The sequence below is a fragment of the Gigantopelta aegis genome, chromosome 10 (genome assembly GCF_016097555.1).
Source record: "Gigantopelta aegis isolate Gae_Host chromosome 10, Gae_host_genome, whole genome shotgun sequence".
NCBI lineage: Eukaryota > Metazoa > Mollusca > Gastropoda > Neomphalida > Peltospiridae > Gigantopelta > Gigantopelta aegis.
The window spans coordinates 72,998,234-73,024,244 of NC_054708.1; the positions used below are offsets into that span (position 1 = coordinate 72,998,234).

Genomic DNA, 26,011 nt, shown 5'->3' on the forward strand with positions numbered 1-26,011 from the left:
TATAAGCTGTAGTTACTATACATCAGTATTTGTAGTAGTGCTGTGTTCAATATAAGCTGTAGTTACTATACATCAGTATTTGTAGTAGTAGAAGTTACAAGTTGTACTCAGATTAAAGTGTAGTGCTGTGTTCAATATAAGCTGTAGTTACTATACATCAGTATTTGTAGTATTAGAAGTTACAAGTTGTACTCAGATTAAAGTGTAGTTCTGTGTTCAATATAAGCTGTAGTTACTATACATCAGTATTTGTAGTAGTGCTGTGTTCAATATAAGCTGTAGTTACTATACATCAGTATTTGTAGTAGTGCTGTGTTCAATATAATCTGTAGTTACTATACATCAGTATTTGTAGTAGTAGAAGTTACAAGTTGTACTCAGATTAAAGTGTAGTGCTGTGTTCAATATAAGCTGTAGTTACTATACATCAGTATTTGTAGTAGTGCTGTGTTCAATATAAGCTGTAGTTACTATACATCAGTATTTGTAGTAGTGCTGTGTTCAATATAATCTGTAGTTACTATACATCAGTATTTGTAGTAGTAGAAGTTACAAGTTGTACTCAGATTAAAGTGTAGTGCTGTGTTCAATATAAGCTGTAGTTACTATACATCAGTATTTGTAGTAGTGCTGTGTTCAATATAATCTGTAGTTACTATACATCGGTATTTGTAGTAGTAGAAGTTACAAGTTGTACTCAGATTAAAGTGTAGTGCTGTGTTCAATATAAGCTGTAGTTACTATACATCAGTATTTGTAGTAGTGCTGTGTTCAATATAAGCTGTAGTTACTATACATCAGTATTTGTAGTAGTAGAAGTTACAAGTTGTACTCAGATTAAAGTGTAGTGCTGTGTTCAATATAAGCTGTAGTTACTATACATCAGTATTTGTAGTAGTGCTGTGTTCAATATAAGCTGTAGTTACTATACATCAGTATTTGTAGTAGTAGAAGTTACAAGTTGTACTCAGATTAAAGTGTAGTTCTGTGTTCAATATAAGCTGTAGTTACTATACATCAGTATTTGTAGTAGTGCTGTGTTCAATATAAGCTGTAGTTACTATACATCAGTATTTGTAGTAGTAGAAGTTACAAGTTGTACTCAGATTAAAGTGTAGTTCTGTATTCAATATAAGCTGTAGTTACTATACATCAGTATTTGTAGTAGTGCTGTGTTCAATATAAGCTGTAGTTACTATACATCAGTATTTGTAGTAGTTCTGTGTTCAATATAAGCTGTAGTTACTATACATCAGTATTTGTAGTAGTAGAAGTTACAAGTTGTACTCAGATTAAAGTGTAGTTCTGTGTTCAATATAAGCTGTAGTTACTATACATCAGTATTTGTAGTAGTGCTGTGTTCAATATAAGCTGTAGTTACTATACATCAGTATTTGTAGTAGTGCTGTGTTCAATATAAGCTGTAGTTACTATACATCAGTATTTGTAGTAGTAGAAGTTACAAGTTGTACTCGGATTAAAGTGTAGTTCTGTGTTCAATATAAGCTGTAGTTACTATACATCAGTATTTGTAGTAGTAGAAGTTACAAGTTGTACTCAGATTAAAGTGTAGTTCTGTGTTCAATATAAGCTGTAGTTACTATACATCAGTATTTGTAGTAGTGCTGTGTTCAATATAAGCTGTAGTTACTATACATCAGTATTTGTAGTAGTGCTGTGTTCAATATAAGCTGTAGTTACTATACATCAGTATTTGTAGTAGTAGAAGTTACAAGTTGTACTCAGATTAAAGTGTAGTGCTGTGTTCAATATAAGCTGTAGTTACTATACATCAGTATTTGTAGTATTAGAAGTTACAAGTTGTACTCAGATTAAAGTGTAGTTCTGTGTTCAATATAAGCTGTAGTTACTATACATCAGTATTTGTAGTAGTGCTGTGTTCAATATAAGCTGTAGTTACTATACATCAGTATTTGTAGTAGTGCTGTGTTCAATATAAGCTGTAGTTACTATACATCAGTATTTGTAGTAGTAGAAGTTACAAGTTGTACTCAGATTAAAGTGTAGTGCTGTGTTCAATATAAGCTGTAGTTACTATACATCAGTATTTGTAGTAGTGCTGTGTTCAATATAAGCTGTAGTTACTATACATCAGTATTTGTAGTAGTGCTGTGTTCAATATAAGCTGTAGTTACTATACATCAGTATTTGTAGTAGTGCTGTGTTCAATATAAGCTGTAGTTACTATACATCAGTATTTGTAGTAGTACTGTGTTCAATATAAGCTGTAGTTACTATACATCAGTATTTGTAGTAGTAGAAGTTACAAGTTGAACTCAGATTAAAGTGTAGTTCTGTGTTCAATATAAGCTGTAGTTACTATACATCAGTATTTGTAGTAGTGCTGTGTTCAATATAAGCTGTAGTTACTATACATCAGTATTTGTAGTAGTAGAAGTTACAAGTTGTACTCGGATTAAAGTGTAGTTCTGTGTTCAATATAAGCTGTAGTTACTATACATCAGTATTTGTAGTAGTAGAAGTTACAAGTTGTACTCAGATTAAAGTGTAGTTCTGTGTTCAATATAAGCTGTAGTTACTATACATCAGTATTTGTAGTAGTGCTGTGTTCAATATAAGCTGTAGTTACTATACATCAGTATTTAGTAGTGCTGTGTTCAATATAAGCTGTAGTTACTATACATCAGTATTTGTAGTAGTAGAAGTTACAAGTTGTACTCAGATTAAAGTGTAGTGCTGTGTTCAATATAAGCTGTAGTTACTATACATCAGTATTTGTAGTATTAGAAGTTACAAGTTGTACTCAGATTAAAGTGTAGTTCTGTGTTCAATATAAGCTGTAGTTACTATACATCAGTATTTGTAGTAGTGCTGTGTTCAATATAAGCTGTAGTTACTATACATCAGTATTTGTAGTAGTGCTGTGTTCAATATAAGCTGTAGTTACTATACATCAGTATTTGTAGTAGTAGAAGTTACAAGTTGTACTCAGATTAAAGTGTAGTGCTGTGTTCAATATAAGCTGTAGTTACTATACATCAGTATTTGTAGTAGTGCTGTGTTCAATATAAGCTGTAGTTACTATACATCAGTATTTGTAGTAGTGCTGTGTTCAATATAATCTGTAGTTACTATACATCAGTATTTGTAGTAGTAGAAGTTACAAGTTGTACTCAGATTAAAGTGTAGTTCTGTGTTCAATATAAGCTGTAGTTACTATACATCAGTATTTGTAGTAGTGCTGTGTTCAATATAATCTGTAGTTACTATACATCGGTGTTTGTAGTAGTAGAAGTTACAAGTTGTACTCAGATTAAAGTGTAGTGCTGTGTTCAATATAAGCTGTAGTTACTATACATCAGTATTTGTAGTAGTGCTGTGTTCAATATAAGCTGTAGTTACTATACATCAGTATTTGTAGTAGTGCTGTGTTCAATATAAGCTGTAGTTACTATACATCAGTATTTGTAGTAGTGCTGTGTTCAATATAAGCTGTAGTTACTATACATCAGTATTTGTAGTAGTACTGTGTTCAATATAAGCTGTAGTTACTATACATCAGTATTTGTAGTAGTAGAAGTTACAAGTTGAACTCCGATTAAAGTGTAGTTCTGTGTTCAATATAAGCTGTAGTTACTATACATCAGTATTTGTAGTAGTGCTGTGTTCAATATAAGCTGTAGTTACTATACATCAGTATTTGTAGTAGTGCTGTGTTCAATATAAGCTGTAGTTACTATACATCAGTATTTGTAGTAGTAGAAGTTACAAGTTGTACTCGGATTAAAGTGTAGTTCTGTGTTCAATATAAGCTGTAGTTACTATACATCAGTATTTGTAGTAGTAGAAGTTACAAGTTGTACTCAGATTAAAGTGTAGTTCTGTGTTCAATATAAGCTGTAGTTACTATACATCAGTATTTGTAGTAGTGCTGTGTTCAATATAAGCTGTAGTTACTATACATCAGTATTTGTAGTAGTGCTGTGTTCAATATAAGCTGTAGTTACTATACATCAGTATTTGTAGTAGTAGAAGTTACAAGTTGTACTCAGATTAAAGTGTAGTGCTGTGTTCAATATAAGCTGTAGTTACTATACATCAGTATTTGTAGTATTAGAAGTTACAAGTTGTACTCAGATTAAAGTGTAGTTCTGTGTTCAATATAAGCTGTAGTTACTATACATCAGTATTTGTAGTAGTGCTGTGTTCAATATAAGCTGTAGTTACTATACATCAGTATTTGTAGTAGTGCTGTGTTCAATATAATCTGTAGTTACTATACATCAGTATTTGTAGTAGTAGAAGTTACAAGTTGTACTCAGATTAAAGTGTAGTGCTGTGTTCAATATAAGCTGTAGTTACTATACATCAGTATTTGTAGTAGTGCTGTGTTCAATATAAGCTGTAGTTACTATACATCAGTATTTGTAGTAGTGCTGTGTTCAATATAATCTGTAGTTACTATACATCAGTATTTGTAGTAGTAGAAGTTACAAGTTGTACTCAGATTAAAGTGTAGTTCTGTGTTCAATATAAGCTGTAGTTACTATACATCAGTATTTGTAGTAGTGCTGTGTTCAATATAATCTGTAGTTACTATACATCGGTATTTGTAGTAGTAGAAGTTACAAGTTGTACTCAGATTAAAGTGTAGTGCTGTGTTCAATATAAGCTGTAGTTACTATACATCAGTATTTGTAGTAGTGCTGTGTTCAATATAAGCTGTAGTTACTATACATCAGTATTTGTAGTAGTAGAAGTTACAAGTTGTACTCAGATTAAAGTGTAGTGCTGTGTTCAATATAAGCTGTAGTTACTATACATCAGTATTTGTAGGAGTGCTGTGTTCAATATAAGCTGTAGTTACTATACATCAGTATTTGTAGTAGTAGAAGTTACAAGTTGTACTCAGATTAAAGTGTAGTTCTGTGTTCAATATAAGCTGTAGTTACTATACATCAGTATTTGTAGTAGTGCTGTGTTCAATATAAGCTGTAGTTACTATACATCAGTATTTGTAGTAGTAGAAGTTACAAGTTGTACTCAGATTAAAGTGTAGTTCTGTATTCAATATAAGCTGTAGTTACTATACATCAGTATTTGTAGTAGTGCTGTGTTCAATATAAGCTGTAGTTACTATACATCAGTATTTGTAGTAGTTCTGTGTTCAATATAAGCTGTAGTTACTATACATCAGTATTTGTAGTAGTAGAAGTTACAAGTTGTACTCAGATTAAAGTGTAGTTCTGTGTTCAATATAAGCTGTAGTTACTATACATCAGTATTTGTAGTAGTGCTGTGTTCAATATAAGCTGTAGTTACTATACATCAGTATTTGTAGTAGTGCTGTGTTCAATATAAGCTGTAGTTACTATACATCAGTATTTGTAGTAGTAGAAGTTACAAGTTGAACTCAGATTAAAGTGTAGTTCTGTGTTCAATATAAGCTGTAGTTACTATACATCAGTATTTGTAGTAGTGCTGTGTTCAATATAAGCTGTAGTTACTATACATCAGTATTTGTAGTAGTGCTGTGTTCAATATAAGCTGTAGTTACTATACATCAGTATTTGTAGTAGTAGAAGTTACAAGTTGTACTCGGATTAAAGTGTAGTTCTGTGTTCAATATAAGCTGTAGTTACTATACATCAGTATTTGTAGTAGTAGAAGTTACAAGTTGTACTCAGATTAAAGTGTAGTGCTGTGTTCAATATAAGCTGTAGTTACCTATACAACCGTATTTGTAGTAGTAACAATCTGTACTCAGATTAACGTATGGTACCGTGTTCACTATAAGTTGTAGTTACGTATACATCAGTATGTGTGGTAGTAGTAGTTACAAGCTGTACTCAGATAAAAATGTGGTACTATATACAGCAGTATTTGTAGTAGTAGAAGTTAAAGTTGTACTCAGATTAAAGTGTAGTATTGTATTCACTAAGCTGTAATTAAGTATACAGCAGTATTTGTAGTAGTAGTAGTTACAATCAGTATATGTAGTAGCAGAAGTTACAAGATGTACTCAAATTAAAGTGTAGTGCTGTGTTTACTATTAGCTGTAGTTACCTATACAGCTGTATTTGTAGTAGTAGATCTAGAAGCATGTTGTACTCAGATTAAAATGTGGTGCTGTATTCACTAAGCTAACTAAATTGTTGATAGCTTGCCCTGGTCAGTTTAACACATGTTCTCATTCACACGACTCTTGTGGCCCGATTTCATTAGTAAAACACGCCTTTTTACATACCATAGTCAGCCAGTTACCCATGCTTGTGAGTATTCTTTTCATAATATCCTGAAAGGTAAAGATTATTCATAATATGCATAATTTTATGAAGAAAAAAAAAGAGGTTAAAAATAGAGATAACTGTTAGTCGTAGACATTTAAGCAGAAAAGTATAGATAACCTTTGGAATATTTATGTGATAACGCTTTATGGGTTTATTTACAAAGGCCACATTGCAAACGTTATCCACTATAAAACCAATGTTTCAGTTGGGGTTTATTTTGCTTATATCTTTTTATTATTTGTTTTGTTATATTATTTTTTTCGTTCTTTTTGTTTGTATTTGTGGGTTTTATTTACTTTTATTTTTTAATTAATTTAATATACATTGTAATGGGGGAGGGAGGGTTGCTTTTTTGTTTTCTGAACTGTAATGGTTTAAAACATTTACGTTAGTACCTATTGTGGTCTGTATATACATTACCCTCAAAATGTGGTAAAAACAAACAACAATTTTACATATATAACTAATAGTAATAAACACAGGCATACTCGCATCTTTCAAGAAAAGCAACACTAAAAATACAGAATTGATATTAAACCAAAAAGTTAGTTTGTAACTGTTTAAACTGCGGATAACGCCAAGTTTTAAAAAATGACAAAACCCAGCGTCGTCGATTAAGTGCATCGAGTTCTATAGACTTCTCTTGGAACAGACGGACAAATTATTTATTAAATCTCACGCCAGCTATAAAAGCTACAATATACTAGTAATCAAATACAATAAAACCTAAAATAGCATTGCACTATTTCAATTATGGAGTTAGACCGACAATATAAATAATCAGCACAGATAAAATACACACCTGGGAATTAATTAAGCCACACCTAGTTTTGACCATGTGTCTTATACTTCATAAGGAGTTGTGACCATTTCGTGTATACAAAACTAAAATTGATGTTATGTGTATGCAGAGGATATTGAAAAATATTGACATCAAGCAACACTGTCATTGCATCAGTATTTAGTGAATACTAGAGAAAAAGACAGACACAGTAACTTTGTGTCAACATGTATGACAATTAACTGTAAAGTTGGGATCTGATCACACTGATGTGCTTCTCATAATACGTTATTCATGCCATCTCGGTAAATACTCAGGAGATACAAAAAATATATAAAAACTCTCAATATCACGTTTAAACATCGTCTGCACGGACAACTACTTCTAGGCCCTTTTTTGGCTGCAATGAATTTCAGGTGGTGCTTTATTAATTTACAGGTGTATATATTATTACATTAAAACAACATTAATTTGTATAGTCAGCAACCGATGACCGACACTACGCAAAGTTACATCTTCCGTAGTTATAAGTTAAATATGCACCATGTAGTCCTGTGTTTGTTTCGCATAGGTTTCGTTTTGGAAGGGGTAGGGTGGGGGGTTCTATGATGTGGTGTGACGGTGTGACGGAGTGATAAATACATTCTGACGCCTGACAAGTGAATGAAGTTCACGCAGGAAAGACCACTGTATTACTTACTGCCCAACATTATTGACCCTTAAAACCGGCCTCGGTGGTGTCGTGGTTAAGCCCTCGGACATACGGCTGGTAGGTACATGGTTCGCAGCTCGGTACCGGCTCCCACCCAGAGCGAGTTTTAACGACTCAATGGGTAGGTGTAGGACCACTACACCCTCTTTTCTCTCACAAACCATTAACAACTAACCCACTGTCCTGGACAGACAGTTCAGATAGCTGAGGTGTGTGCCCAGTACAGCGTGCTTGAACCTTAATTGGATATAAGCACGAAAATAAGTTGAAATGAACGAATGACCCATAAAACCCAATTTAATGTGTCTGCTTTGTACAGTGCAACAATGACTTAAAACCACTAAAATACGAGTATACCTGGTTACTCAGCTGTATCTTATGATTTTTTATGATAACAAGCCAATTGTAAAAGCCACCCACAGCCTTCCCTGACACATAACACCTCCAACCCTCAACCCGTCGTTATTTTTTGTGAGACAGCATACTCGATTGAGAGTCTAGGCGGGACGTAGCCCAGTTCGCTTGATGCGCGGTCGGTCTGGGATCAGTCCCCGTCGGTGGACCCATTGGGCTATTTCTCGCTCTAGCCAGTGCACCACGACTGATATATCAAAGGCCGTGGTATGTGTTATCCTGTCTGTGAGATGGTGTATATAAAAGATCTCTTGCTGTTAATCGAAAAGAGTAGCACGACAGCGGGTTTCCCCCTCAATATCTGTGTGGTCCTTAACCATATGTCCGACCCCATATAACCGTAAATAAAATGTGTTGAGTGAGTGTGTCATTAAATAAAACATTTCCTTCCTTCCTTCGATCGAGTCTGTTGAAGACGCGACTCATCTGATATGCATCATCACTGATGGTAACAGGCCCGTAAGAAACTGGGGTAGGGATGGAGTGCGGTGGTCGTGGGGGGGGGGGGGGGCATGTCCCCCCCCCCCCACCCATTTGAGGACGAAGATATACGTGTTATTTTGTCCTACTCTATATAAATATATTGATAAAAATGTGGCTTGTTCCTCACACTCCAGATATCGTTCCCACGGGCTTGGATAACGTATATATTTGACCTGTATCGCTAATTGTAATACTATTACTTAAAATGATTCTCAAATTCAAAATTGTCGTTAAGTTTTTAATGCTACTTCTATGTACTGGTATTGCTTTTCCAACAGTTCTACGAAGTGGAGTAAAGTGGACACTAAACCAATATTAAATCATTCAGAATGATTTTCGAAGTGTGCATCATTTTAACAGGTAAGATATTATTCTACTTACTACAAACACAAATAATATATATCAGGTCCACCCCAAAACAACCCTTAAAAAACCAACAACCCCCAGCCACCAACATATCCCCCCCCCCAAAAAAAAAAATTAAACAAAAAAATTAACAACAAAACCCACAACAAAACAAAAAACTCAATCCACCAGCAAAAAACAAACAACATAACAAAACAAAAAAGAAGAAAAAAGAAAAAAAAAAAAGAAAGAAGAAAACCCCAACAAAAACAAATAAACAAACTGCACCCCTCTTTAACTAGTGATAGAACCAAAATTGCACGTCCAAAGATGTAATGCCAGAAAGCTGATTCACGTTTGAGTGACCTATGTTTGCTTAAATAGCTGGCCAGAACAGAACAGAACTTCATTTACACTCAGATCACCATGCGGTGATACATGGAGGTGATTTACAAACAGTTTGTGCAGCTGCAATAAAACAAAACTAGTACAATATCTTATATACTGTAGTATATATACAATAATTCGAAATATTTACCTTTCGAGCATATCTTTAAATACAGACATAACATGTCCCCATTTTGTGCACACAACGTCAATCTCTTGTTCAGCCAATCTCTTATCTTCTTAAGATAGTTTACAGAATTAATGTCCCAATGTTTTCCAGGAAATTCATTCAATAATCGTTTATTTCCCCATTCTTTTTCAGGAAAACGCCCCTTTAAATGATTTCTTTGTCACACTCACTGAACATCATTATACAAAAAATCTTATGTAAGCTTATTGTTCAGTAATATATATATAGATATTACTGAACGATAAACTTACATAACATTTTTCAAAATGGTTTTCAGTGAGTATGGTGTATATACACACACACACACACACACACACACACACACACACACACACACACACACACACACTCATTATATAGTTTGCACATTACAGCAACGCCTATTTAATTCCCCATTCCGCCAAAACACATGAATTACTAGTAGTTGAAATTTATACTCAATTGTCGTTCATTCATCCATCCATTCTTTCATTTCTTCATTCCATGTCTTTATTCATATATTCATTCTATTTTCGTTCACCCATTCCTTGAATAACTGATCAACTAGCCATTAGAATGACAAACAGACAGACTGACTGACGTAGTACATCAACTGATATTTCTTCTTTGTATTTCAGCCGTAGCTCTAGCGACATCTCTTGCACCGACAACACGAGGTAAATAAAACTGTTTTCAACACGTTTCATATGTATCTTTATTACATCTGTCACACCAACAACACAAGGTAAATAAAACTGTTTTCAACACGTTTCATGCTTATAGTATTACCTACACGGCTGACAATAGACGATTACATAAATATCGTATTTTCTCACATTATCTTTATGGCATGGACCATAACAATACTTTTTTTAATTGGAAAATTTCACCTTAACCACAGTATACATACAGAGGTTGCAATAAAGATTGTATAGTATTTCACCTTAACCACGGTATACATACAGAGGTTGCAATAAAGATTGTATAGTATTTCACCTTAACCACGGTATACATACAGAGGTTGCAATAAAGATTGTATAGTATTTCACCTTAACCACGGTATACATACAGAGGTTGCAATAAAGATTGTATAGCATTTCACCTTAACCACGGTATACATACAGAGGTTGCAATACAGATTGTATAGCATTTCACCTTAACCACGGTATACATACAGAGGTTGCAATACAGATTGTATAGCATTTCACCTTAACCACGGTACACATACAGAGGTTGCAATACAGATTGTATAGCATTTCACCTTAACCACGGTACACATACAGAGGTTGCAATAAAGATTGTATAGCATTTCACCTTAACCACAGTATACATACAGAGGTTGCAATAAAGATTGTATAGTATTTCACCTTAAACACAGTATACATACAGAGGTTGCAATACAGATTGTATGGTATTGTATTGAATGGAATACTGCTACGACACACTTATAATGTCCCTATTGTGTATAGCAGCTGTGTCATTTTCGATGTATCTTTGACATTGTAACTCGCACTTAATAATAATAATAAAATTTAAATTTAATAAATGAATAAATAAATGATAGCTGGATGTTTGCTGTTTTCTTGTTTTAAATGAGAACTATTTACTATGTGTGTAATTCAGTGTCTTTGTAAGTTATCTGACGGTGAGGTTGCGAACAAGCTTCATGCTATCAAGCCAGTCTTGGGAGAGTGGCAGTCCACCTATAGACAGTGCAGGAAGGATGAAATAGTCTTGTGTCGTTCCCGCATCGGGCATACATATTTAACCCATTCATTTATCTTAAAGAAAGATCCTCCACCTCAGTGTGAGCACTGTCAGTGTCTTCTGACTGTGCGACACATTTTGGTGGAATATACCCATCTGAAAGCAATTCGAAAAGATATATTTGGACTACGAACTGTGATGGAATCCTTTCGATTCCATCCAGAACTTATTTTACAATTTTTACGTGATACTGAATTTTATTCAAAATTTTAATTATATATATATATATATATATCTGTGATATTTGCAATTTTTACACAGTCCTTTACACTGTGTTTTTATTTAACTGTTGGATTTTTATATTGATGATGCTCATCACACTGTTGTTTAATTTTACCACAGTTTGACACCCAATAGCCGATGTATTTTTCGTGCTGGGGTGTCGTTAAACATTCATTCATTCATTCATTCATTCATTGTAAGTTATCTGGTTGTAAGCCAGTGCCTATTAACATCGATTGTGCAGCGATTACAATCATACTTAACGTTTGTTATAAATTATTTTTTGTTGATAATAAATAAACTATCTCATTTGCGTAAGTGCTATACGAAAGTTATGGAACTCGCTAGGGAATCATAAAGTTTTAAAACTCATACAAACTAAAATAACATTTCTTGAAATAATAAATTCAGTGTAAATTAAAACGTTTTTCTTTTTTTACAAATTACCATCAAAATGTATACTATAGTCCTGTTCAATTGTTTAGACCTTAAGTTTTTTGCAAATGTTACGTTTAATTCCTATTCAATCCTTGTTTTCTTTACATTTGCATGAAAACAGACCCAAACCCCGACATGTTTTATATACAATTCAACATCTAAAATGCACGAAGTTAACTTATTTCCATGTTACAAAAATTTCTGTATATTGTGAATGCAGGTTCGTTCTCCTATAAATAACTAAGTCTTGTTTCATTGAATCAAGGTTGTGTATGTTTTGGAATGTAAAATGTGTACTAGCTTTGTCTAACCTTTTCTTTAAACATATACGTAAAACTACATGTAACCATCCCATGTACATGCAGTATATTGAATCAATTTTGTCAATACATTTTTTATTTAATTTTTATTTTATAAATTTAACGACGCACTCAACACATTTTATTTACGGTTATCTGGCGTCAGACATATGGTTAAGGACCACACAGATATTGAGGGAGGAAACCCGCTGTCGCCACTTCATGGGCTACTCTTTTCAGTTAGCAGCAAGGGATATTTTATATGCACCATCCCACAGACAGGATAGCACATACCACGGCCTTTGATATGACAGTCGTGGTGTACTGTCCCAGTCTAAATGAGCCCTTAAATTGAAAACTAACGAAACGTAGGACATATACTCACTAGTATTAAGCGACGCCACACGATACGAGCCGATTGACAAGACAAATATTACGTTTTCATGAAGTGCCATGTTTTGGATAATTCCGATGGCTATTCTTATTTATTTGAGGCACCCGTATCGTGTGGCGTTGCCTTTAGTAAGAGCAGTAGCTTTTAAATGCATGCACATTAAATCTTATTTGCTATATCCAGTCTCTCATAAAAAAGGGTGATTGTCAAAACATAGACGAGTTTTATGTTTAAAACCACATCTGCGCTGTATTATTAAGCTGAAATTTCGACCTCTTTCAGGAGTGGATCTAGGTGTAGGGTGTCAGGGGTGCGAAACCTATATAAACTCCGAAATGCCTGAAAAATTTACTTTTAACGACTGTATATAATCAATATGTGGGGAATGTACAAAATGCCGAAAACCATTTAGGCCTATTCTCAACCATTAATTATACATATACACAAATACTATATAGTAAAATTTCATAATTATAAACGTTTTACCTGGTAGTAGTAATAATATTTACTATAGCTAGAAATTATAACATCGAGTAGCCTATTGTCTGATACGTTACCAATAACGACGAGCAGACCCTACTGCGTGGTATATAACTACTATAACATTGAATACTGTCTGATACGTTACCAATAACGACGAGCAGACCCTACTGCGTGGTAATATAACTATTATAACACTGGATACTGTCTGATACGTTACCAATAACGACGAGCAGACCCTACTGCGTGGTAATATAACTACTATAACATTGAATACTGTCTGATACGTTACCAATAACGACGAGCAGACCCTACTGCGTGGTAATATAACTACTATAACATTGAATACTGTCTGATACGTTACCAATAACGACGAACAGACCCTACTGCCTGGTAATATAACAATACAGCATCGAGTAGTCTGATACATTACCAATAATGGCGAGTAAACCCTATTGTTTGGTAATAGGAAAATAAATATAACATTAAGTTCCGTGTGATACGTTACCAATAACGACAAGAAGTGTACGGCAAAGCTACAGCATAGCGAGTAGGATATGTTTTGATAAAGACTGATGTGTCACAGAATTATAACTACGAGTACTGTCTGGTACGTTACAGAACCCACGTGCGTGGATCATGATCTGTACTGCGGAGTTCTCTTCAACACACAGTTCTGTAAGACCCAGCTCGCCCAAAGTCAATGTCCAAAGACCTGCCAAACGTGTTCCCAGGGTAAGCTGTATAATTATATGTTATTGACTAAAAGAGACTTTTTAACGATTGTAATTACATATCAAATATATTAGTGACTGTATACTAAACGTGTTTCTGATCGTTCTAATAGTTGTACTAGGTTAAATTTCATTTTAGTTCCTAAAATATAGTTTTTTCGTACGTACGAAATTATTTGAAGACAAATTCCAAGACAACCAGAAACACATTGAATATATAGACACTGATATTCTAAACAAGAAAATATATTTAATATGTAAGTTTAATCGTAGAAATATTTTATTTTATCGCTTGGGTTACATACCTGCAGCTGCTGTTATTAAAGTTAACGTTTGTTTTGTTTAACGACACAACTAGAGCAAATTAATTTATTAATAATCAGCTATCGGATGTCAAACATTTGATAATTCTGACATAGCGTTAGTAACATGGAATCTTTTGTAAGCACTTTCCCACAGACAGGACAGCACATATTTTGGCCTTTGATATACCAGTCATGGTTCACTAGTTTGGATGGGGAAAAAACCCAATCAAAGAATGGGCCTACTGAGACGATTCGATCCTACCACGCAAGCACCTGAGACGAAATCTACCAACTGTGTGTGTGTGTGTGTTTACGCCGCTCTCTCTCTCTCTCTCTCTCTCTCTCTCTCTCTCTCTCTCTCTCTCTCTCTCTCTCTCTCTCTCTCTCTGTGTGTGTGTGTGTGTGTGTGTGTGTGTGTTGTGTTGTGTTTGTTGTCAGTGCGTATGTGTATGTGTATATGTTGTGTTTGTTATTAGTGCGTATGTGTGTGTGTGTGTGTGTGTTGTGTGTGTTATCAGTGCGTATGTGTATGTGTGTTGTGTTATGTTTGTTATTAGTGCGTATGTGTGTGTGTGTGTTGTGTTGTGTTTGTTATCAGTGCGTATGTGTATGTATATGTATGTGGTTATGTGCTTCTTTAATAATTTCCACAAGTGTGTAACAAGACTCCATAATATATAGGTAATTTTGGTTTTAGTTGCACCGACAACGGCGACATCTTTTGAAACGTCTGCTGCTACAACAACATCACTCCCCACCAGTCCAACGTCGCAAGAGATGACAACAACAACATGTAACTTATCATTACTGTTAATCTTACCACCGTTATTAATGTGAATCTTACCACTGTGATTAATGTCAATCTTACCACCGTTATTAATGTCAGTCATATCACTGCTATTAATGTCAATCTTACCACTGTGATTAATGTCAATCTTACCACCGTTCTTAATGTCAATCGTATCACTGCTATTAATGTGAATCTTACCACTGTGATTAATGTCAATCTTACCACCGTTATTAATGTCAGTCGTATCACTGCTATTAATATGAATCTTACCACTGTGATTAATGTCAATCTTACCACTGTGATTAATGTCACTCTTACCACCGTTATTAATGTCAATCATATCACTGCTATTAATGTTAATCTTACTACCGTTATTAATGTCAATCTTACCACCGTTATTAATGTCAGTCGTATCACTGCTATTAATATGAATCTTATCACCGTGATTAACGTCAATCTTACCACCGTTATTAATGTCAGTCGCATCACTGCTATTAATGTGAATCTTACCACCGTGATTAACGTCAATCTTACCACCGTTATTAATGTGAATCGTATCACTGCTATTAATGTGAATCTTACCACCGTGATTAACGTCAATCTTACCACCGTTATTAATGTCGGTCGTATCACTGCTATTAATGTGAATCTTACCACCGTGATTAACGTCAATCTTACCACCGTTATTAATGTCAGTCGTATCACTGCTATTAATGTGAATCTTACCACCGTGATTAACGTCAATCTTACCACCGTTATTAATGTCAGTCGTATCACTGCTATTAATGTGAATCTTACCACCGTGATTAACGTCAATCTTACCACCGTTATTAATGTCAGTCGTATCACTGCTATTAATGTGAATCTTACCACTGTGATTAATGTCAATCTTACCACCGTTATTAATGTGAATCTTACCACTGATTAATGTCAATCTTACCACCATTATTAATGTCAATCGTATCACTGCTATTAATGTGAATCTAACCACTGTGATTAATCTGAATCTTACCACTGTGATTAATGTCACTCTTACCACCGTTATTAATGTCGATCATATCACTGCTATTAATGTTAATCTTACTACCGTTATTAATGTCAATCTTACCACCGTTATTAATGTCAATCATATCACTGCTATTAATGTGAATCTTACCACCGTTATTAATGTCAGTCGTATCACTGCTATTAATGTGAATCTTACCACAGTGATTAATGTGAATCTTACCACCGTTATTAATGTCAATCATATCACTGCTATTAATGTTAATCTTACTACCGTTATTAATGTCAATCTTACCACCGTTATTAATGTCAATCATATCACTGCTATTAATGTGAATCTTACCACCGTTATTAATGTCAGTCGTATCACTGCTATTAATGTGAATCTTACCACTGTGATTAATGTCAATCTTACCACCGTTATTAATGTCACTCTTACCACTGTTATTAATGTCAATCTTACCACCGTTATTAATGTCAATCGTATCACTGCTATTAATGTGAATCTTACCACTGTGATTAATGTCAATCTTACCACCGTTATTAATGTCACTCTTACCACCGTTATTAATGTCAATCTTACCACCGTTATTAGTGTGAATCTTACCACTGTGATTAATGTCATTCTTGCCACCGTTATTAATGTCAATCGTATCACTGCTATTAATGTGAATCTTACCACTGTGATTAATGTCAATCTTACCACCGTTATTAATGTCAATCATATCACTGCTATTAATGTTAATCTTACTACCGTTATTAATGTCAATCTTACCACCGTTATTAATGTCAATCATATCACTGCTATTAATGTGAATCTTACTACCGTTATTAATGTCAGTCGTATCACTGCTATTAATGTGAATCTTACCACTGTGATTAATGTGAATCTTACCACCGTTATTAATGTGAATCTTACCACTGTGATTAATGTCATTCTTGCCACCGTTATTAATGTCAGTCGTATCACTGCTATTAATGTGAATCTTACTACTGTGATTAATGTCATTCTTGCCACCGTTATTAATGTCAATCGTATCACTGCTATTAATGTGAATCTTACCACTGTGATTAATGTCAATCTTACCACCGTTATTAATGTCAATCATATCACTGCTATTAATGTGAATCTTACCACCGTTATTAATGTCAATCATATTACTGCTATTAATGTGAATCTTACCACCGTTATTAATGTCAATCATATCACTGCTATTAATGTGAATCTTACCACCGTTATTAATGTCAATCTTGCCAATGCTATCAATGTCATAATCTTAAGAGTTGAGGAAAATGCCAACCTCCCTCCCCGCCCCCTCATCCCGCTTCCGACGCCTGTTGTATGTACCCCTATCGAAATGTTCTGCAGTGGATCTAGATGAGCCTTTTAATATTACATGTGCAGCTCTAACAGACGAGTGTATTGATAAAGACTCGACCTGTCCCGGCTTCAAAAACACGTCATACTGTGAAACAAACCCACTGGTCAGCAAGATGTGTCCCCTGACGTGTGGAGTCTGCACGAACGGTAAGTATGGACATCTCTCGCTTTCGGGCTCACAGTTATTTTAGCGATATCCAATTTGGTTCAAGTACGCTGTTGTGGACACATACTTCAGCGATCTGGACAGTCTGTCCTGGACAGTGGGTTAGGGGTTAGCTGTTTGTTATCAGTGAAAGAAAAGTCGGTGTAGTGGTCTTACATCTCAGGCCCGTAGCCAGCCATATTTGCGGGGGGAGGAGGTGCGTTAAGTTATTGGGTGGAACTAAATTTATTTGTAAGTCACTTTCACATCGAAGGGCGCTAGAGGTCTAAGGGGTTCGGGGGCATGCTTCCCCGGAAATGTTTTAAATGTAGATGCTCAGAGGTGTATTCTGGAGCTATTTGTGATGGATTTTTAATATTTTATTTCAGGTATTTTGAGGTCGTAGCGCGTACATGTTTTGATAAGACTACAAGAGCAGCAGTAAACTTTAACTACATTAAATGTGTGACACGCTGTGAAAACCTACCTGTGCTCGACTATAATTGGCCAGGTACGACTGAGCAGTGTCGCACTCATAACATAGAGCGGTCGTACTCCAGTATAACCATTGCTCAAAATATGGATACGATCATTGACAGATTTGGCAAAAGCAAGGGGCGGACGCATATTTTTGTCTAAGACCAGCATATAAGTGAACAGAACTAGTTACACTGTGAAACAATACATTTCTATTTTGTACTTTAATACTCGTTAATTGTAATCCATGTAAAATGCGTAGTGGTTCGTTTGCAACCCTATATAGCTGTTTGGTAGTGTTTAATGCAAATGTGAAAAAACGTTACCGAGATTCGGGCATTCTTTTTAAAAACGCTATAAATTCGGGCAAAACTCAGCCTGCCTCCCACTCCCTCCCTGAAAAAGTGAAGCCCGTACGCCTGTGAGGGGCTGTATAGTGAGTATAATGTTATCATTAACAGACAAGGATTCATAGTTTGTGAAAACAGGAATCTAGAAAGTAAACAATTGAATCACTGAACTCGCGCGTGATGAAAACAAACCCAAAGCCATCAATGTGTTTTAAATGTTGGTATTGCGCATAGCTTTCGTTTTCTGTTTGGTGTATTACGGGCATCGGAATCTCTCTCGTGAATATTTAAGTCAGTTGCTCCCCCTTGATTTTTAATTCGACAAGGGTATTGCAATCGAATTCCACCAATGACTTCATTCGAGACAGAATGAAATGTATGACATGTTAAACATATTTACGGTACCGGTACCAATCACATGCCAAACACGGTTTGAGTTGAGAACACATTCGACAATGTCATCTATTAAATAAATTCATCTCTAAACAACATGTAATATAAAAAGCAATACGCCGAACGCAACAAAGTCAATAGTCATATTTAACTGATATTTTATTACTTTTTGGGTGATCGTAGTTGATCAAGATATTTCGTAAACATATTTATTTTATTGACCAGTTATATTATACCTTTTTTCTTTTTTGTAAGAAAAGCATCCATCGTTTGGCAGCTCTTGGCTGCACGTTTTTTGCTTCGCTCTCTTTGCTCAGGTCGTCCCATGATAGTCGTAGTTTGTGAGTCGACAAAATAGCGCGCCACAATTACTTACATGATAGACTGGTTCTCAATTGAATATACCCATAACGATGCCTTGCAATATGTACAATTTTAGGCCAAAATATATTAACGGAAATTTCCGAACGCTGAAATTAATATTTGAGCTTCTACAGAGACGAGCCAAATAATATCAGAGGGCGGATTTCCAATAATGGTTTCGAATAAACTAGCAATTAATACAGCCATCTGTTAAAATACTTATAATAGGAAATAAAAAACATTATACAATTTGGGGAACTCCAATTCTTGCGGGGGGGGGGGGGGGGGGGGGGGGGGGGGGGGGGGGAGGGGTGTGTGCGTTCACACCCGTCGCACCCCCCTTGGCTACGGGCCTGCATCTACTCACTGAGTCGTCAAAACTCGCTCTGGGTAAGAGCGGGTACCGGGCTGCGAACCCAGTACCTACCAGCCTTATGTCCGATGGTTTAACCACGACACCACCGAGGCCAGTCGCTCTCTACAATTCTGGTATATATGTAGTCTTAGAGGAAACTCCCTACATTTTTCCATTAGCATTAAAAGATCTTTCATGTACACTTTTTCATACACAGTACAGTACATACCACAGCATTTGATATACCAGTCTTAAAACACTGGTTGGGACGGCGACCCCCCCCCCCCCCCCCCCCACACAAAACAATCAGAGAATAGGTCCACCGAGGGGGTTCGATCCTACGATCAAAGCACCCCAGTCGAGCGCTCTACCGACTGGGCTGAATCCCGCCCCAGGTGTCGTTAAAGAAACATTCCTTTCTTCCAGATTGTGTGGACCTGGATCCCGACTGTTCGGTGCTGTTGGAGAGTCACTTCTGTAACGAGGATCTGGCTAAGAAACTGTGTGCTTTCACCTGCCATGTCTGTGGTAAGTACGGTTTATTAATTATCACAACGTACCCATAAACGTCGTAGGGACGGATCCACGAATTACTCAAGGCGGGTGAGGGGGAGTATGGAGGGAAAAAGCAATTGGAACCACTTCGAAAATAAATGACGCCCGGAAAACCCCCATTACAGTCACTGCACGTATAATGCAGTGAGGTTGAAGGCAATTTTTATGGTTAACTATAACAATTTAATATTTTCTATGATTGATAATCTTTACATTACTCATACATGTTTGCACACACCATTTAATGCATACACGGGGGCGAGATGTAGCCCAGTGGTAAAGCGCTCGCTTGATGCGCGGTCGGTTTGGGATCGATCCCCGTCAGTGGGCCCATTGGGCGATTTCTCGCTCCAGCCAGTGCACCACGACTGGTACATCAAAGGCCGTGATATGTGCTATCCTGTCTATGGGATGGTGCGTATAAAAGATCCCTCGCTGCCAATCGAAAAGAGTAGCCCATGAAGTGGCGACAGCGGGTTTCCTCCCTCAATATCTGTATGGTCCTTAACCATATGTCTGACGCCATATAACCGTAAAGTAAATGTGTTGAGTGCGTCGTTAAATAAACCATTTCCTTTCCTTTCCTTTAATGCATAAACACAAATTAAATGCTACTACCGCCATACAAAGTTTCACATATATACACAGTAATTGTGCTAATATCTGACTTCGCCAGAGAATTCTGTCCAAGACAAGGTTTGAACATATACATATGCACTAATTTATGTATTCAGTTGATCAACAGAGAAAATAACCCAACCTGTAATTATGTCAACAGCACCCACGGCAACAACGGTCACCAATGAAACTCCTACAGCTACTTACACGAGTTCAACAGGTAAGTTCAGCATTAAATTACTTGTGTAAGTATTTATTTTGCTAGTGGATCGTGTATTTTTATATACTGAACAGCATTGAAAACGCACCACCAGTTGATGATAACAAATGTGAATGGGGCGTATATCAGCATTAAAAATATCAATGAATAAGTACCGTACTACCTTATAGACCATGCATGACGACGAGTAACTTACAAACACGATTGCCTGAATATTCCATAAAACACAACACCAAAACACAACATATTGCATACATAGCATGACAAACGTAAGCTGAGTGTGCAAATCGTGCTGACTGGGGCTATAAAAGATGGCCTCTGAAAAGCCACTTTTATATATGAAGTAGTCTTTGAGGGAACGTTAAACAAGTGATGGCAAGGTTGACAGCTGAGGAACGTGAACGTTCCTTAGGCATGCTTCAAGTCGGCATTTCGAGTAGATTCATCGCACAGCGGTTTGGATGCCACCATTCAACAATCACTAGACTCCACAGGAGATACCAGCAGACAAGAAGCACCAGGGACCGTCCACGTCCAGGCCAACGACGTGTTACGACACCACGACAAGATCGCCATATTGTTCGCCTCCATATTCGTGATCGAATGCTGCCAGCTGCCAAGACTGTTCAAGGTCGACGAGGGGTTATCAGCGCAGACACTGTGCGTCGCAGTCTTCGCTCTGCTGGGATGCGTGCTCAACGACCATATGTTGGACCTATCCTGACTGATCGACATCGAAATGAGCGCTGACGTTTGGCAGGAAGGTATCGTCATTGGAGATATTACAACGTTGGCATGGTGTGCCATTCTCTGACGATTCCCGTTTCCATTTAAGAAATGATGATGGTCGGTTGCGGGTGTGACGTAGGCGTGGAGTGGAGGGAGTGTCATGGTGTGGGCCGGTATCGGTTATCATCACCGAACAGCACTCCATGTTTGCCGTGGCAGAATGAATGCCATTTACTACCGGGATAACGTCTTGCAAAATCACGTCATTCCCTTCTTTCATTAGCATCGGCATATGCACACATTTCAGCAAGACAACGCCCGACCGCAGACATCACGTGTTACAACACAGTATCTAGCGAACAATAATGTCTCTTTGCTTGAATGGCCAGCACTGTACCCTGATTTATCGCCAATAGAGAATCTTTGGGATTACCTTGGTCAGCACATCTCACGTCGTCCACAAATGAATAACCTTAGATAACTGGAAAAACACACTACAGCAGGAGTGGAATGCTATCTCCCAGAACACTATTCGCAGACTTATCGGGTCGATGAGAAGACGTTGCATGGCTTGTGTTGCTGCAGATGATGGTTATACGCGCTATCGACTTTTCATTGTGACCCCACGTGTCTTTCATACGTAGATGAATTAAAACTAATCAATGATTGTGCATCCTTTTTTGTTTGTTGTCATTATCAATCATCCGTCTATTGCTGGTCACAACAAAAAACCATTTATTGCTCAGGTATTCTTTTCGAAATCCAAACATTTCTTGGTGGTGCGTTTTCAATGCTGTTCAGTATATAACCAGATTTATACTGTTATATTCTCTAATACACGTATACATTATTAAACATTACATTGCATTACATACATATATTACATCCATCCATCAATCCATGCATGCATGCATGCATCCGCCCATCCATCCATCCATCCATCCACCCAGTCAGCTATCCATCCATCCATCCATCCATCAGTCCGTCCATATATCCATCCATCCATCCATCCATCCACCCAATCACACCCACCCACCCATCCACCCATCCATCCATCCATGCATCCATCCATACATCCAGTCTGTATTGAAGAGACCAGACTAAGCCCACATAAAAAGTAGTTGGAGCATATCAGATGTGTGACACGGATAGCCACAAGAGACAAGAACTTGTTGCGGTTAGAGAGACAAGCACTCAGATGTATATGCGGACAGAAAAAGAATTTGAAAGAAATGGCACAGAATTCAAAGGGGAAAAAGGAGAAGGGGTAATGGGAAAAAACATAGGAAAGGCGAAAATATGTAACCCAAGTATTTCAGAATCTCCATGACCTAGACCTAGAATGGCAGGATGATAAAACAATTTTTAAAAGAAGAAAGAAAAAAGAAGAAGAAAAGAAGAAGAAAAGAAGAAAATGCGATAAAGTGCCTTTAAGAACACAATACCCTACTATTTCAGGACCCCCGTGCGTAGACCTCGACCCCAAATGTGCAGACCTACACAATAAGACCCACGAATGCGATGAATTTAGCCTTGTGCGAAAACTGTGTCCAGAAACGTGCGATTTGTGCTTACAAGGTAAGAAGTTGATATGCAAATTAACACAATCACAAAATTCAAGATATATGTTTTTCGTAAAAACAATTAGTTTCATCTGGTCAAAAAAAATTATGCAATTTTATTTCATCTAGTCAAGTAACCTTGTGCTTGAAAGATGTATGGGGTACCTGTAAAAAAACGTACTCAAATTTTGTGCTTAGTCAAAGACGCTACCCGTTATCTCTGAAATATAATGAGCAACTTAACCTTCAATGTTTTTCTGATTTACTTTAAGGGTGAGAGGTGGTAGTATTTATATCCGTGGTGTATATGTCGATTGATACGCTGCATACAGGAGCTTTAACCACATATGTTACTGTTGTCGTCTATGGGATTTGATTTGGTGGTATACACCCTATTAGCTGTTTACTGTGTTTTCGTGTTTCACTCACTACAGGACATTCCACCACTACGATCAGCCAACCAGCATCGCCGTCGACAACTGTCACATGTAAGTACTTGTGTACAGTATATAGGTTAAAGTTTGTTTTGTTTAACGACACCACCAGAGCACACTGATTTATTAATCATCGGCTATTGGATGTCAAACATTTGGCAATTTTTTTTACATATAGTCTTAGAAAGAAAACCCGCTACATTTCTTTCTATTAGTAGCAAGAGATCTTTTATATGTACCATCCCACAGACAGGATAGCACATACCATGGCATTTGATGTATCAGTCTTGGTGCACTGGCTGGAACGAGAAATAACCCAATGGGCCTACCGACGATTTCTATCCTAGATCGACCGCGAATCAAACGATTTTTGAAGCTATCTTAGCGCTACGATATCGTAAAACCATCGTCAGCTATGACATCATTACGACACTCGCCACAGCCTACTCGGGGCTTGTGCCCAAGACATGCGAGCTTGAATCGTTGGTGGGTGTTAGCTCGCTGATTAGTATAGTGCTGATTACGAGTCATCATTGAATAATGATGATGACCGGCCTCGGTGGCATCGTGGTAGGCCATCGGTCTACAGGCTGGTAGGTACTGGGTTCGGATCCCAGTCGAGGCATGGGATTTTTAATCCAGATACCGACTCCAACCCTGAGTGAGTGCTCCGCAAGGCTCAATGGGTAGGTGTAAACCAATTGCACCGACCAGTGATCCATAACTGGTTCAACAAAGGCCATGGTTTGTGCTATCCTGCCTGTGGGAAGCGCAAATAAAAGATCCCTTGCTGCTAATCATTGAATAATGAAAGTAGGAAATGTTTTATTTAATAACGCACTCCACATATTTTATTTACGGTTATATGGGCGTCAGCCATATGGTTAAGGACCACATAGATATTGAGAGAAGAAACATGTTGTCGCCACTTCATGGGCTACTCTTTTCGATTAACACCAAGGGATCTTTTATATGCACCATCCCACAGACAGGATAGTACATACTACGCCCTTTGATATGCCAGTCGTGGTGAACTGGCTGGAACGAGAAATAGCCCAATGGGCCCACCGACGGAATCGTCATTGAATAATGAATACTCAATCATAATTGTACAAAACATAGTTACGGGCCTTTCCAAGACTGATCAAATGTATAGCGATTCACTATTTAAACATCACTGTTGCGTACATAATCATATTTGAACCGGCCTCGGTGGCGTCGTGGCAGGCCATCGGTCTACAGGCTGGTAGGTACTGGGTTCGAATCCCAGTCGAGGCATGGGATTTTTAATCCAGATACCGACTCCAAACCCTGAGTGAGTGCTCCGCAAGGCTCAATGGGTAGGTGTAAACCACTTGCACCGACCAGTGATCCATAACTGGTTCAACAAAGGCCATGGTTTGTGCTATCCTGCCTGTGGGAAGCGCAAATAAAAGATCCCTTGCTGCCTGTCGTAAAAAAGAGTAGCATATGTGGCGACAGCGGGTTTCCTCTAAAAACAGTGTCAGAATGACCATATGTTTGACGTCCAATAGCCGATGATAAGATTAAAAATCAATGTGCTCTAGTGGCGTCGTTAAATAAAACAAACTTTACTTTTAATCATATTTGATACAGAATAGTGTATATTATTTAAACTATATGACTATCTTTAATTATAAATTCAAAGTACATTGACAGAATCTTAATTTTATTTATTTTATTTACAAATGCATTTTATTTATTATTTTTATTTATTATTTGTTTATATATTTATTTGTTTATTTATTTTCAGCTCCTCCTTACCTGGGACCTCGTAAGTGTATAATTACATGCAGCACCAAAGACTGGTTTCTGTTTTATTAATTATCTAAACAGCCACGTTAAAAGTGTGCAAAGTTTCTGGGTTCGATCTAGGGGAGGTGGATTAGAGGCTATCTCACTCACACGACTCCAGAAAATTCCAAAAATTGTTGATTGTAAGATTTTTATGGACACACTGGTAACGGTTCGTTATTCGTCTTTATGTATTGTTTCTTTTCACGTATATATATATATATATATATATATATATATATATATATATATATTTGTGTGTGTGTGTATGTATGTATGTATGTATATATGTGTTGATGTATGTATATATAAACCAATAAAATGTGTTTGTTCCCTCATTTGGGTGTTTGCCAATCCCCCCCCCCCCCACCACACACACACCGAACACCATGTCATATATTATCAGCACTACTTGCCTGGTACTCCTAAAACTGTGACTAAACGACTGTATAACTGAAAGAACACCCGTTTGTTGCCAGTTTCGTGTCGGACGTGCGAGGACCCGTTCTGTGAGATGGGGGTGGAGGCGGACCACACCTGCCCCGAGCACGCCCCCTTCTGTATGAACATCGTGGGCCAGGACCGCCACAACATCCCGACACTCGCTAAGCGGTAAG

General features: G+C 36.9%; 1 protein-coding gene across 3 annotated transcripts in view; it reads left to right on the top strand.

Moving 5' to 3' along the window:
* LOC121382621 (location of vulva defective 1-like) overlaps positions 1–26,011 on the top strand; it is a 36,189-nt gene that overhangs the window by 5,228 nt on the left and 4,950 nt on the right. For all 3 annotated transcript variants that reach the window (XM_041512146.1, XM_041512145.1, XM_041512147.1), the window contains 11 exons: positions 8,941–9,022; positions 10,202–10,240; positions 13,785–13,898; positions 14,900–14,995; positions 17,403–17,525; positions 19,888–19,989; positions 20,795–20,854; positions 23,042–23,161; positions 23,580–23,633; positions 25,354–25,374; positions 25,874–26,006. In XM_041512146.1, coding sequence (XP_041368080.1) covers positions 8,992–9,022; positions 10,202–10,240; positions 13,785–13,898; positions 14,900–14,995; positions 17,403–17,525; positions 19,888–19,989; positions 20,795–20,854; positions 23,042–23,161; positions 23,580–23,633; positions 25,354–25,374; positions 25,874–26,006 — 893 coding nt within the window. In that variant the 5' untranslated portion in view covers positions 8,941–8,991. The remainder of the gene's footprint in view (positions 1–8,940; positions 9,023–10,201; positions 10,241–13,784; positions 13,899–14,899; positions 14,996–17,402; positions 17,526–19,887; positions 19,990–20,794; positions 20,855–23,041; positions 23,162–23,579; positions 23,634–25,353; positions 25,375–25,873; positions 26,007–26,011) is intronic.